Below are 13,487 nucleotides of genomic sequence, written 5' to 3' on the forward strand. Positions count from 1 at the left end.
GCTGTGTAAGCAGAAGGCCTACCAGACCGACCGTCTAGGGCCATAAGCTTAGTCCCAAGGGCACAATCACGTGAGTTGGCCCATCTGGAGTAGGAGCTTTGGCCTGCTGACGTGGTCGCGGCTGGCCTACGTCACCGTTGCGTCCTGTTCCACAGTAGAGAAGAGGAAGGGGATGAGCATGCTACAGCCAGGAGCCTGTGCTCAGCACTGCCTACCTCCCTTCCTTCCAGAGCCTATTCCACTTTGCCAAACCTTCAGGACATGCCAGGGCAGGAACTCTGGGTATAGTGCTCCCTGTGTTGGCAGGCTAAGGTGTCCTGGCTTTGGAGGCGGAGACCAGAAAACAGCACACGCACAGCCAGCGTGGAGAAAGGGCTGGCTTCTGAGGAATGTGACTAGCTGGACAGACTGACCCAAAAACTTCTAAAAAGCAGTCAAATCTATAAGGTTCCATAAACACTCTAGCAAGTCGATGAACAGCACAAGTAGGGTAGTTCTAGCACCTTCCCGTGGCTACTTAGAGGCCCTATGATAGTTTCTCATTTATAAGGTATCTGGATTAGACCCTATTAAACAGAAAAGGCAATTAAAAATATTAGAAAGTCTCAGAAAGGAAAGGCACCAACATAGAGACCTGGGAAGGATGCACACAGGGCTAGACCCCTGCCAAGACAGCCTCGCGAAGGACGAGGAAGGAATCACAGGGTGCTGTGTCCAGTTCATGTATGTGGACTCAAATTCTGAGTCCCTGGGCCCAGTTCCTCAACCAGTCATTCCTCCTAGGAGCTCCTGGCCTGCAGACAAACTCACACTGGCAGTTCTCTATTTACAAGGTACCTGACCCACTTCAGCCCCGACCACAGTACCTGGAACTCAGTAAGCTCTGAATGAGTTTGCTGACTAACTAGCAAATTGACCACTTACTATCTACGAAATTGAGTCCTCCAATCCTGTATCAAGTCACTCCTTCCTACGATCTGTATATCATTATCTTGCTATCTCTCACCTCTTGACCACTACACATTTCTGCCCACAACTACCCTGAGGGACCTAGGGATTGCTAGACCTTCAATTTGGGGGCATGATGAAATAAAGCTGAGAGAGCCTGACCTACGTGCTCAAACCACATTAAACAGATTTCTCGTTCACGAAAACAAGGCTGCTAGGATTTCTGATTACATATGTATATGCAGCATCACAGTGTCTTACGCTTTCATAGAACTTTCTGGCTTACAAAGTGCTTGCATGAGCTGTCTTTAGTTGATGTACTCTGGTCCTGACTCACGTCTTGTAAGAGAGGAGGGGGAGACCCAGTATGCCCATTCTACTACTGAGGAAACTAAAGCTCACCGAAGCCAAGCACAAGGCAGCTAGCAAGGTGAGGAATCCGCATGAGAGCCCAGGCCTCCGTTACCTGGCAGTGCTGCACCTCATCAGGCAGGACATGGATCACTGACTTGCGCCCTCCATGGGCTCCAAAAAGGTCCAGTTCGTCAATTGCCTCCAGCGCTGCCTACAAACAAAGGCATGAGTTGCGTTTGTCTCCTACTGAACATTCCTCCGACATCTGGCGTCCCTTTCCTATTGAGCAACTAGACGTACGTGTTCCCCAAAGCAACGAAACCCGTCTTTAAAGATCCAGCTGAGGAGTCTTACCGTCAGGCTCTACCCTGATTTTCAGCAGACCAGCTTCCTTGTATGTACGTGTTTCAAAAAGTTTGAAAAAATGAAAAACTGATGCAAGAAAAATTGGAAGCTATGCACCTCATGAACTTTTTGAAGACTGCTTATACGTGGCTCTAAATTTTTTTGGTAGCAAAATACATGTATTTTTAGTTCCACTTCCCATGAAGTTTTTGAAGTGTACCCTCTTTCCTTGCTGTTCATTTCAGAGCCAAGCAAAATAGGACAACATCTCCTAGAATATAACCAGTATTCTATCAAAACACAAAATATTAGCAACCTCATATCACATGTAGCATTAAATTGGTGGTGGACCTTCCTCCCACCTGTTCTAGGTGGGGGAGCTATTAACATTAGCCCGGCAGGCACTTGCAAACGGAATTCTTTCAGTAACAACTACATTTCCTGCCAGTTTACTTTAAGAGTGTCTATTAACTAAAAATTCTGCCTCTGCAGCCTTGATTATGTCCAAAAACATCTTTAGGATGGGCGAGAGGGGCAGGCTAAGTGCCCATGGCAACAGACAGAAGAAGCTGGAGGTCACAGTGAAGCTGCTTTCAACAAGTCTTTTGCTTGTTGAAAAAGTGAATTGGTAAGCATTTAGGGAAAGTGCCTAGTGTCCTAGTACTCCAGACATCTTTCTATCTGGCAAGCTTCACTTGCCAAACTAAGTTGCCTGACCTTGTGGACTGTGTAGGTCAGGCTCACAAGTTTCAGAGCGGCCAAATTCTTTAGCCCTCTCTAGGAGCCAGAGAGGAAGATGGAAGACCATGCATACAACCTCTGAAGCAACAGAAAGAGCTGTCGGGTGATGAGACTGGAGAGTAAGGGCAAAAGGCCACCTGCAGATTTCAAACCTACTTTCTTGACCTATGTTTCAGTTGGCTGGGGTATGTGGGCCACTTGAATTTCACATGCTAGCTACTGACTTCTGAAAAATGGGCTACTTCCTCGTCAGTCTTTCCCTATCTCTATCCATCACATCAAATATTTTAAAGAAAAATAGCTGAGCAGATGAAATGTAAACTTCTGGTGAAGAAAACAAAGCAAAGCAGTGCGGAAAAAATAAAAAAGCAAGACCAAAAAGGGTTGCCACCTTAGCCATTCCTACAGAGCTGGCGTTCAGTTCCGGAATGCCTTGATTAGTCTTGTCTCCGCGCTCCCACATGCCGTAATCCTGGGGCAGAAGGTGATAATCAGAGAAAGAGGCATATGAGAAATGCTGTGGAAAATGAGCCTCCACATCACTGCAGGCATAAAGAAACACGGGTACTGCTCCAACGCTCCCAAATGTCACAGCTGGATCTACTCCCGGTCAGTGTGCTCTCGATTCCAGTTCCTATGCAGAATCTTGGAAAATCCCCAAGTGGAACAAAAGGACATGGAAAACATTCTTATTTCTGAATGAGAGTAGTTTGTAAGAAACTCTGATTTGTAGGTAATATTTATCTTAAAAATCAAAAGCCTGCTCCCACATTTAGCCAATGTCTTTGAACATATATTGAACACTCAAATCCGAACAAAGCAACCTTAATCGGTGACTTATTGTTAAATTATTATCATTAAAACCATTTAAAATAATCCGAGAACTTTTTGAGCATTATATTAGGCAAAACTTGCTCAGCTAGTAACTGGAGCCAAAGTCAAACCTGAGGCAAGGCACGCTGAATGTACACAGTATTTTAAAACCAGTTAATATGAGTTGACTTAGAACAGCGTCACCCAGAGAATGTGATTTACAAATGGAAGAACTGGATGCTGTTTTAAAATCATCCTACACGCACTACAGCAAGCATCCAATCCAACAAGAACAGGGCTAGGGACAAGATGTCAGTCTTTATCTCTGAAGAAAATCTTCTAAAGTGTCCAAGTTGAGTCTTGGCGCCTTCCCTGCCGGGCATGCCTTGTAGCAGAGACCAGAACTCACTTCTGGTCATCCTGCCAGCTGGGCTGGTCTTCCCTCCAACCCTTCTTTACTCCAATCCAGAGTCAAGTGACTCATTCTCCAAAACTGCTTTGATCACTTCACTTCCCTGTGTCAGAGACTAAAATGTCAGTTTCTTCCCTGGCGGGTCACATTCCTCTCTCCGGACACCCCTCCCCTCTGTGATCTGGCTTGCATCCCTGCCCCTTCCTGTTACTTGCAATGTCAACTTCCACCCCAAGTCTGCTCCTTCACTCTGTACCCTTGTCCCAGGAATCCCCCTAAACCCGGGACCACCTGTGCTATTCTGCACCCCCCTACACTGTTCTCTCCCTGCTACTTATCTAAGCCCTACTGCCTCTCCACAGAGGCTTCTGGAATTTAGGCCCAGGTTCATCAACCTTGGCTGCCATGGCCATCCTTGGCTGTCATGTCATTTTGAGTCCTGTAGGACGTGTGTTGTGGACAGGATGCAGCGTCAGTGTCTCAGCCCACCTGGTGGCAGCCCTTGCCAGCTGTGACCCCACAGATGACTCTTGATGTTGCCACATGTCCTATGGGAGGGAAAGCTTTTGTGTTTTGTTTTTTCCTGAGAGCCACTGTTTTAGGTGTGGGGCCAGGAAAGAGCAGCTCTCAGCAAACCTAGCTTGCCACAGACTTTTGTCAAGTCCATTTGGCACATGGCCTCATTCAGGTGCTTAACTATTATTTTTGGTGGATTTCAGGTGACAGGGTAGAGGGACAGACTATAGGGCCTGCAGTTTGGCTGTTGTCTAGAGGTACCGTGGCCTTACCCTACAAACCATAGAGAAGTCAGGAAGGAGTAGAGTTCACACATTATGTCCAAGCAGACCGTACCCAGGGATCTGCCTAGCTTGGGCCTTACCCACGACACCCCAGCTCTAACTAAATCGTTACAGCTACCATCTCTTTGGCCCTGACCCCAGCTGGCCCACATGCAGCTCACAGGACACTGCGGCTTCTTATTCAGAGTAAGCATACTGGATTCACACAGTTCGTAGGACATTCCAAAAACAGAACTCCCCAACTATACAGCAGAACAAAACTCTGCACTTTGCACGGTAAGTGGATAATATCCTCAAAGGTCCGGGCTTGGCTTGCTAACCTCCAGGGCAGCCCCAAGCAACCCGGCTCACTAAGAACTGCATGATGTGTATTTTTTTCGGATGACGGGCACACCTGAGTTGATACTTACAGCGACTTTGTATGCAGCCTCGATGTAAAAAACGAGATTCTGTATAAAGGCCACTTCATCAAGAGTGAAAATGATACGCAAACCTAAGTAAAGACAGACGCCCGGTGAGGTCTCAGAGCTGGCATGGGGGAAGCTGCCAGTTACAAAACACAAACGGTGTCATGTTAGGAACTAGATCCTCCTTCTACCCTCATTTTCATTTTTTATATGGTATCAAAAGTTATGTCTGGAGTAAGTCAACAATAATCCTAATCTTGGAAAGAGAAAGGAAAAATGGTAGACAGCAGGAGGGAGGGCGGGCAAGTTCCCTTCTCGTACATGAACCTGCACGCAGAGAACATTGAAGGAAGGAGTGGGACAGGTTGGACTGTGCACAGAAAGCCGCCATAAAGATTTTAGGCCACGAGAATCTGAGACACTGTGCCTGTCCTTGGGTGAGTGAAAGGGGAGGCTGAGCCCTTTCTCTCAATGGCACATAGTGAGAGAGCAGGCCCCAGCTTCAGGAACCCGCTCTCCCCACACACAAAGCTCAGCTCCCAGCCACTTGCCCCCTGGTTCTCGCTAGGCCCTCGACAGTACAGCTGGGTTATGTTATGGCAAATGTGCTGTAAAAGGATGTGCATTCTGACATCTATGAAGGAAGCGTAACTAGGATCTGTAGCCTGTGAGTGGCATCTAAGCTTCATGAGGAAGTAAACAGAGGTGCAGGTCAAATGTATTCAAACAGTTACCACAAAGAAGAATAAAGGAGTAGTCAAACTATCAAATATCCATGGACAGTTACTACAATGTTATCAAGAACTTGTAAGATCATGGGGGAAACAAGTTATAACGCCATGTGATTTAAAGACTATTCATGTATAAAATATGGCCTTAAATTATTATTTTTAATGCAGAGAGAGGCCCAGTGTAATAGCCTAGAGGCTAAAGTCCTCGGCGTGCATGCGCTGGGATCCCATATAGGTGCTGGTTCGTACCCCGGCTCCTCCACTTTCCAGCTCCCTGTTTGTGGCCTGGGAAGGCAGTCAAAGATGGCCTAAAGCCTTGAGACCGTGTGGGAGACCCAGAAGAAGCTCCTGGCTTCAGATTGGCTCAGCTCCAGCCATTGCCGCTACTTGGGCAGTGAGCCAGCAGACGGAAGATCTTTCTCTCTCCTTGTTTATAAATCTGCCTTTCCAACAAAAATCTTTTTAAAAATGCAGAGAAAAGACTTGGAAGAAATAGTTACCAGTGGAATTTTTTTTTTTGTATTAGAATTTTCAAAATATCTACAATAAGCTAGCTCATACTAACTTGTAAGCAAAACGCATTTTTACAAGTGCACAGTTTATATGCAAAACCATAAAGATAATGCATAATTATTGATTTCCGGGATGTATAGAGTTCCACACTTGTAGTGTGAAGCCTCAGTCTATTGGGCTGCTAAGAACTTTTGAGACCAGCAGTCAAGTGCCCGAATCCAGGGAACACCTGTAGCAGATGCTGTGGTGGGAGAGACACTTGTCCAGCTGAGGCTTAGCCTGGAGCTCAGCTGACCTCGCTGTCAGGCTAACATGGAAGCCAGCAGTTTGGGTCTCAACAGCGATGACTGCGCCGTGCAAGCTGGGTGCTGCCTCGGCCTGGGTGCTGCAGACTGGTTGGCTCACTGTAGAGCCCTGGAATGGGTGGTGTTGGAAGACAACTTGCATAAACAAAGGTATATCCACAAGAAGGTGACTAGGGTCCTGGGGAGGAAAGCTGGAGCGACAGGGCAGACTCTGGGAGTCTAGGCAGGCAGGAGACTGTCTGTCGTGGTAGAATTGTAGAAACGGAGGGTGGCAGGGGGGTGAAAGGAAGGTTGTCCAGGGTGCTAGGTGAGGGTGGCAAGAAGGTAGCTGTGGCCATGAAAAGACAGAGGACAGAACAAGTCAATCAATCACCTCAGCTATGTGTTGGCAGTGAAAGACTGGGCAAATGGAGGCTCTATGAAGGACTATGTCAACCAGTGGATTCTTCAAAGACCTCATCGTGCTTGGAGTGGCGAGACTGGCAGCAAATCAGAACTGTTGAACTATCCAAACCACTTGAGCAAGTATCTCAGAGCATGCCCCACACCCGGGACCTGGGGTGGGTGGGAGACTGGGTGGGGCTTCTCCCTTAAAATCCCCCTATACCGGGCCCAGCGGCATGGCCTAGCGGCTAAAGTCCTCGCCTTCAACGCCCCGGGATCCCATATGGGTGCTGGTTCTAAACCCGGCAGCTCCACTTCCCATCCAGCTCCCTGCTTGTGGCCTGGGAAAGCAGTCGAGGACGGCCCAAAGCTTTGGGACCCTGCACCCGCGTGGGAGACCTGGAAGAGGTTCCAGGTTCCCAGCTTCGGATCGGCGTGCACCGGCCCGTTGCGGCTCACTTGGGGAGTGAATCATCGGACGGAAGATCTTCCTCTCTGTCTCTCCTCCCTGTATATCTGACTTTGTAATAAAATAAATAAGTCTTTAAAAAAAAAATAAAATCCCCCTATACCTCAGATATATGAAGGAAACAATATGGAAATAATAGTCTTACCCACTTTCCTGTAGCCCTTGAACCTTTTTACCCTAATTGACTATGCAAAGATTGTCAAAAATATAATAAAATATGGGGAAAAAAAGCAGGTAGCTGCGGGCTCCACAGGTGCCAGGACAGGATGGCTGCCTTCCGTGCTCTCAGACGGGGTAAGTGCCTGTAACCTCCCAGGGCAGCACGCTTCTCCCATGCAGCATTTGCTTATTAAAAATTCTGATTGCCACAGTTCCCATGAGTCTGTCCAATATTCTGCGGCTGCCAATGAGAGTATGAAGAGCACGGCCCCTTAACAGGCATCTGGGCCACCTCTGGCCTTCGTGGGATGACGGCCCTGCTAAAGGTTCCGTTCACAGTTCAGTGTTCAGTGCATTTGCTGCCTGCCTCAAGACGGTGCGCTTTCCCTCTGGGGGAAGGAACCCTTACTAAGTGAATGTTGATCCTGGGCTTTCCAAACTCCAGAATTATGGGAAAACAAAATTTCTGGTCCTTATCATTTGCCAGTCTCGTTTTGTTATAGCAACTTAAGATGTGGTTAAAGTTAAGCTGTGGGTCAAGGCTTGGAGCCCTTCCCTCCCCCCACCCCCAACTCCTGGACTGGCACGCTCTACACCGTGGGTTCAAGTGACTGTTGGCTCACCTGAGGCAGTCATCTGGGCCAGGAACAGGAGAAAGAGCGAGGTGGCATCCACCTGCAGGTGGCCCCATTGGTCATCGCCCACCACAGTGCTGCAGGTGGCGCTGTTGTACTTGGCATGCAGGCTGTCCTTGGTACTCTGAGTGTGCTTGAATTTCTCCACTTTGTCCACCTGGGGGAGACAGTACGCCGGCTCCAAGAGCTGCAAGGCTTCCCGTTTAGTAGGGGTGAGTCACCTGCATCTAAGGCTCTTAGAGGGATGGAAAACAGCCATAGGGAATGCTGTGCTGGGAGTTCTCCCTGCTCATTCGCTGGGAATGTCCCAGACCAGGGAGATGCCAACAAGCTCTGCTGGTGTGGGGGGTCATAGGGCGTCCTCATTAGCACAGCCCCAACTGTGGCACATGGTAGAGCTTCCAAGAAAGAGTAGCTGTTTAAATGTCAACTTCTTGCCTCCTACTATTGAAAGGAAAAGACACCTGCCTCTTAGAGTGTCCTGACTGAGGACACCAGTGAGCTGTGAGCCGGTGCAGACCCTGCACATGCTGTGCAGTGTGTGCGCAATGCTTCCGCGGCCTCACTAAGCGCCCCCCAACAGTAGTGTCAGGTCATAAAATGTCAAGCATTTCATTTCAAAAATACACTTTCTCTAACCTGATAGAACACACACTATCACATGGCTTTAAAAATTTTCTTCCCTATTTAAAAGACAAGCTGTGTTCTCCTTTTACACGTCTAACTGTGCGAAAAGAATTCTCGGTGTCCTTGAGACTGGTTTTACACTAGAATAGAACTACTGGTGGTGATTGCAAAGAGAAGCAAGCTAAATGGTTCTGATGAAGTGGCAGTCGGCACCTACCTGCCTCATCATGCACTGCAGCAGACCTCGCATCAGCTTCACCACATTCTACAGAAAAACACAGCCGAGTCAGAAGGGAGACTGCGCAATCTGGACGCGCCAGAAGGGAGACTGTGCGCGATCTGGACGCGCCAGAAGGGAGACTGCGCGATCTGGACGTGCCAGAAGGGAGACTGTGCGCGATCTGGACGCGCCAGAAGGGAGACTGCGCAATCTGGACGCGCCAGAAGGGAGACTGCGCGCGATCTGGACGCGCCAGAAGTACTTGCAAGGTTTATACAGTGGTGGCACTTTTCCTGCGCCATCACGAAGAGGGATATAAACCATGACCATGTGACTTACGTCACCTAAAGGGGCTTGGATCACATGGCACGCCCTGGCTCTGAGATTCCGTGACTGTTGACACTTCGGCAACACAGTGATCCAGAACTTTGTTACAGTTTAGTAATTTACTTTTGTTATACTAAAGACAAGTCTGGCATGCCTCCCCAAAAGCAATGTTTGGCTGAAACAGCCATTTCTGATATTTGAAAGATTTATTTTGGGCCTGGTGTGATAGCCTCATAGATAAATATTTGTCTTGCATCCACCAAGACCCCATGTAGGCACCGGTTCAAGTCCCTGCTGCTCCACTTCCCATCCAGCTCCCTGCTTGTGGCCTGGGGAAGCAGCAGAGGACGGCCCAAAGCCTTGGGACCCTGCACCCGTGTGGGAGACCAGAAGAAGTTCCTGGCTCCTGCCTTCAGATCGGCTCAGCTCTGGCCATTGTGGCCTCTTGGGGAGTGAACCAGTGGATGAAAGATTTCTGTCTCGTCTATAATATGCCATTCCAATAAAAACAAACCTTTTATTTTTTTAAAAAATTTAAATTTTATTAAAGGCACATTTACAGAGAGGAGAGAGAGTTCTGCTTCACTCTCTAGACGGCCACAACAGTCAGAGCTGAGCTGCTCCACAGCCAGGAGCCTCTTAATCTCCCACACAGGTACAGGGGCCCAAGGACTTAGGCCATCCTCTACTGAATTCCCAGGCCCTAACAAGGGAGGGGGATGGGAAGCAGAACAGCCAAGACACGAACTGGCACCCACATGGGATGCCAGCACTTGCGGGTGAACCATTAACCAACTGAGCTATCGTGCCAGACCAAGCTTATGACAGTAAATTGGACTGTTGAAGTGAAGCCCTTATATCATACAAAGGGCAGCCAAGGTATCTTAATGTGTTGCAGTCAATTACTATTTTTGTCATTATAAATAATAAGGCTATATGAATCACACAGCACACTCAGGAATCGTAGCAAAGCACCACCTGGATTTTCTCCAGTGAATTCTTGCACCAGCCTGCCAAGGTGGGCTGTGTCACCACTCCAGTTCATAGATGAGGAAACTGAGGTGCAGAGAGGGGAAGTGACTCAAGTCTCCCAGCTGGCCAGGAGAGGAGCAAGGAGACAGGCCATGCAGTCCATGCAGTCTGAGCTCCTTGCCTGGCTAGCATGCGCCATGTGTGTCAGGCCCCTTTAAAACTTATTTTATTGTGGCCCATTCAAAGCACTGTGCTGCCACATCAGCCAAGGGGTGAAGAGCAGGATGTTCTGCAGGTCCAGCAGTCCATGCACCGGCATGTCAGTTTCCTCTCATAGAATACATGGTTTGCAGGGGAGGGTCCCGGAAATTCCTCACCAGCCCAGCTTCCAGAGTGCGTCGTCCCTTAGATCCTTCCACTTCTAGGGCCCTGGGATTCTACACTACCAGCTCACTTTGTTATAAACTCTACTGCGGTAGAAAATGATACCTCCTTATTACAGAAAGTATGTAACAATTTCATAGGAAAACGAATGTAGTTATAATTACCTTCCCTACCACATAAACATCTGACACCTGACTTCCCCTTAATGGGAAAATTACTTTATTTAGAAAGAAGTAGAGTGTTTGCCAACTGGGGAAGCTATTACCACTCCTGCAGGGTGGGCAAGCACGAGGAAATGTGGCGGGGGGAGAGAGTTTTTGTCACAGTGTTGAAGGTGAGGACTGCTTGCATTCATTGATGCAGACCAAAGACTGTAAACGAGCTGCAACATGTGGGACAGTCTCGTACAATGAGCCCAGGCTGGAGCAGCACCCCCACTAGCGATCCCTGGAAGATGTCCACATTACTTGCCATAATCAAGGGAGACACCTGTTCGTTACTAACTATGCTCACCACACAGTCAAAGGCATTAGCAAGCTAGGCTCGCTCTTCACATCTCACTATTATTAAAGAGTAGCATGGCTATGTCAACCTCAACCCAGGCCAAGAAGGGATAGCTGTGTGTAGACAGACATTGCTTTACTTTGACTTTTCTCTCGGGGGGAGCGGGGACAGGAAGGATGAGGAATTTAGCCAAATAATTTGCTGTTGAATTCTTATCCTAGTAAATGAAACACTTGTGTAGAAACCATCCAACTTTTTGAAGAAGTGTTTGATGCTTACATGAAATGTTTAAAACTCCACACTTGCTGTACCCCTGAGGCTTGGAAGATGCTCTCACACGTGGCATGTCTTGTCAAGTCTAATCCTTATTGCCCTGCCCCTGTGTTTTCCTTAGCTTCCCTACACCTGTCACAGCTTGCTTCCTGCTTCCTGTCAATTGCCAGAAACAAGCACCCAGAGAACTGGGAACACTCTTCCAAGACCTGACAATCACACTGGCTGTGCAGGCCATAGTGGGATATCCGAGCCAAAGATAGACCTGGGGCCCGGTGTGATGGCTCGATTGGCTCATCTTCCCCTTGTAAACACTGGGATCCTATACAGGTGCCAGGCTATATCCCAACTACTCCACTTCCCATCCAGCTCCCTGCTTGTGACCTGGGAAAGCAGTGGAGGATGGCTCCTACACCTCTGCAGGAGACCCAGAGGATGCTTCTAGCTCCCAGCTTTGGATCAGCTCAGCTCTGGCCAGTGCAGTCATTTGGGGAGTGAGCCAGCAGAGGGAATACTTCTGTCATCCTCTCTGTAACTCTGTCTTTCCAATAAAAATAAATCTTAAAAAATACCTGACAGGTGTGCTCCTGCCAAAACAACCATACTCGCATGTTTTAATGTTCCCTACTTCAACATCTGGAAACTGGGAAAAAACGCCTGGATAATACCGCCTGTGCTCAAAGACTATTTTTTTTTTTGACAAATTCAGTAACAGTAAATCTCTGTTTTGGTGGGAATCCTGGTTTCTGATTTTACAGAGTGAGAGAACCTGTATTTATGCTGTTTAACACAGGCACACAAACTGTGTGATACCACTTTGGTTTCAAACTAAAGGGTGACCATAAATTAATAAGACAGCTTTTCTGGAATGGCTCAGACTGGACAGCTATTTTTAAGAAATGTTTCAGCAACAGCAACACTGTTTATGTATAATGTTCTTTCAATGTGACTATCTGAAGAGTGTGTCATTTGGAATGCATGGCTCTGGTGTGCTGACATTTCAGAAACAGTCATATTAACTTATGGTGACATCCTGTCTATAAATATGTATAACGTTGGTATAGTACATGTGAGAAATGTAGCTACTTGCGCAAAGCAACATTTTTGTAGCTAGAAATTCAGATTTTTGTTTCCTATCCACTATACTTTTTGATGTCATTTTCCAGAGGGAAAAATCTCAAAAGACAAATATAAGGTTGAGACTATGTAAATGCTTTCCTAAAATACTGTATAGGAGAAATGGAGGAGAGGCCTGTCTGCTCTGTACACACAGCTACTTCCCTATCTGGTTTTCAACTCAAGGAAAAGTTGCCAAGCAACCAGGCCGTGGCTGGCAGTCATTACCTGTTCCAACTCGTAGGCCTTGGCCTTGTCCTCATCCCGATCGGCATTCTTCCGGTAGGCCATGCCCAGGCCCCACACGGCCAGGATGCTGTAGATGTTGTCTCGCACCCAGGCATCCTTCTGCTCGTGGCTGGCAGACAGCAGCCCCGTGACAGGGTTCTGGTCAAGGAAAGAGATAACACCACTAGGTATCAGCACACAGCTCCCAGGCAATGGATGTTCCTCCTCAAGCGGCAGACAAAGTAGAAAAGAAGAAAGAGCAGGAGACCAGAGTTCCAGTCCTTGCTCTGCCACTAACATACCACCCTGGCCAAGAAGTTGCATCGCTCCTGTGCCTCAGTTTCCTCACACGTCTAACAAACAGACGAGAACTCTGCGCACTTTTGCTCTGTTACTTTCAGAGTACACTGTTGTGTCAAACAGCAGAAGCAACAAGCAGCAAGCCCGCAGGCTTTTACACATCTATGCATTGTGGGCTTTGGCTCCTCTTGACCTTCACATTTCCCATCAGTAGCAAAGCATGGAACCTGGGAGCAGGAGATCCGGACACAGGGCCCTCCTTGGCTCCCTAGCTTCACACCAGAGAAGCTGTCTTCCCCATCTGGGCCTCAGAGGCCTCGTCTGCAATCCAGACACTTTATAGACCTAAACAGAAGGTGCTGAGCATCAGGCAAGATGAAAGGCTGTCTAGCCAGGCTCTCAGTGCTATTTAAAAGGATAGGGTCACCAAAACAACCAGCCCACCATACACATACCAAAACAAATGTGCACACTGTCCATAGTAGCAGCATTCATAAAAACCAAGAAGTAACTACCCATT

At 47.9% G+C, this 13,487-nt stretch overlaps 1 protein-coding gene across 5 annotated transcripts in view; it reads right to left on the minus strand.

The window, feature by feature from the left end:
- Nucleotides 1–13,487, minus strand: part of PHKA2 (phosphorylase kinase regulatory subunit alpha 2) — a 66,279-nt gene that overhangs the window by 37,546 nt on the left and 15,246 nt on the right. For all 5 annotated transcript variants that reach the window (XR_009244514.1, XM_004597482.4, XM_058658482.1 and 2 more), the window contains exons 2-7: nucleotides 12,668–12,826; nucleotides 8,861–8,908; nucleotides 8,005–8,173; nucleotides 4,824–4,906; nucleotides 2,780–2,860; nucleotides 1,415–1,513 (exon numbers count right to left, since the gene is read on the minus strand). Coding sequence is in view for 4 of the 5 variants with exons in the window: in XM_004597482.4 (XP_004597539.2) it covers nucleotides 1,415–1,513; nucleotides 2,780–2,860; nucleotides 4,824–4,906; nucleotides 8,005–8,173; nucleotides 8,861–8,908; nucleotides 12,668–12,826 (639 nt within the window). In the remaining variant the exon portion in view is untranslated. The remainder of the gene's footprint in view (nucleotides 1–1,414; nucleotides 1,514–2,779; nucleotides 2,861–4,823; nucleotides 4,907–8,004; nucleotides 8,174–8,860; nucleotides 8,909–12,667; nucleotides 12,827–13,487) is intronic.

Source organism: Ochotona princeps, chromosome X (genome assembly GCF_030435755.1).
Source record: "Ochotona princeps isolate mOchPri1 chromosome X, mOchPri1.hap1, whole genome shotgun sequence".
In the NCBI taxonomy this organism is placed as follows: domain Eukaryota; kingdom Metazoa; phylum Chordata; class Mammalia; order Lagomorpha; family Ochotonidae; genus Ochotona; species Ochotona princeps.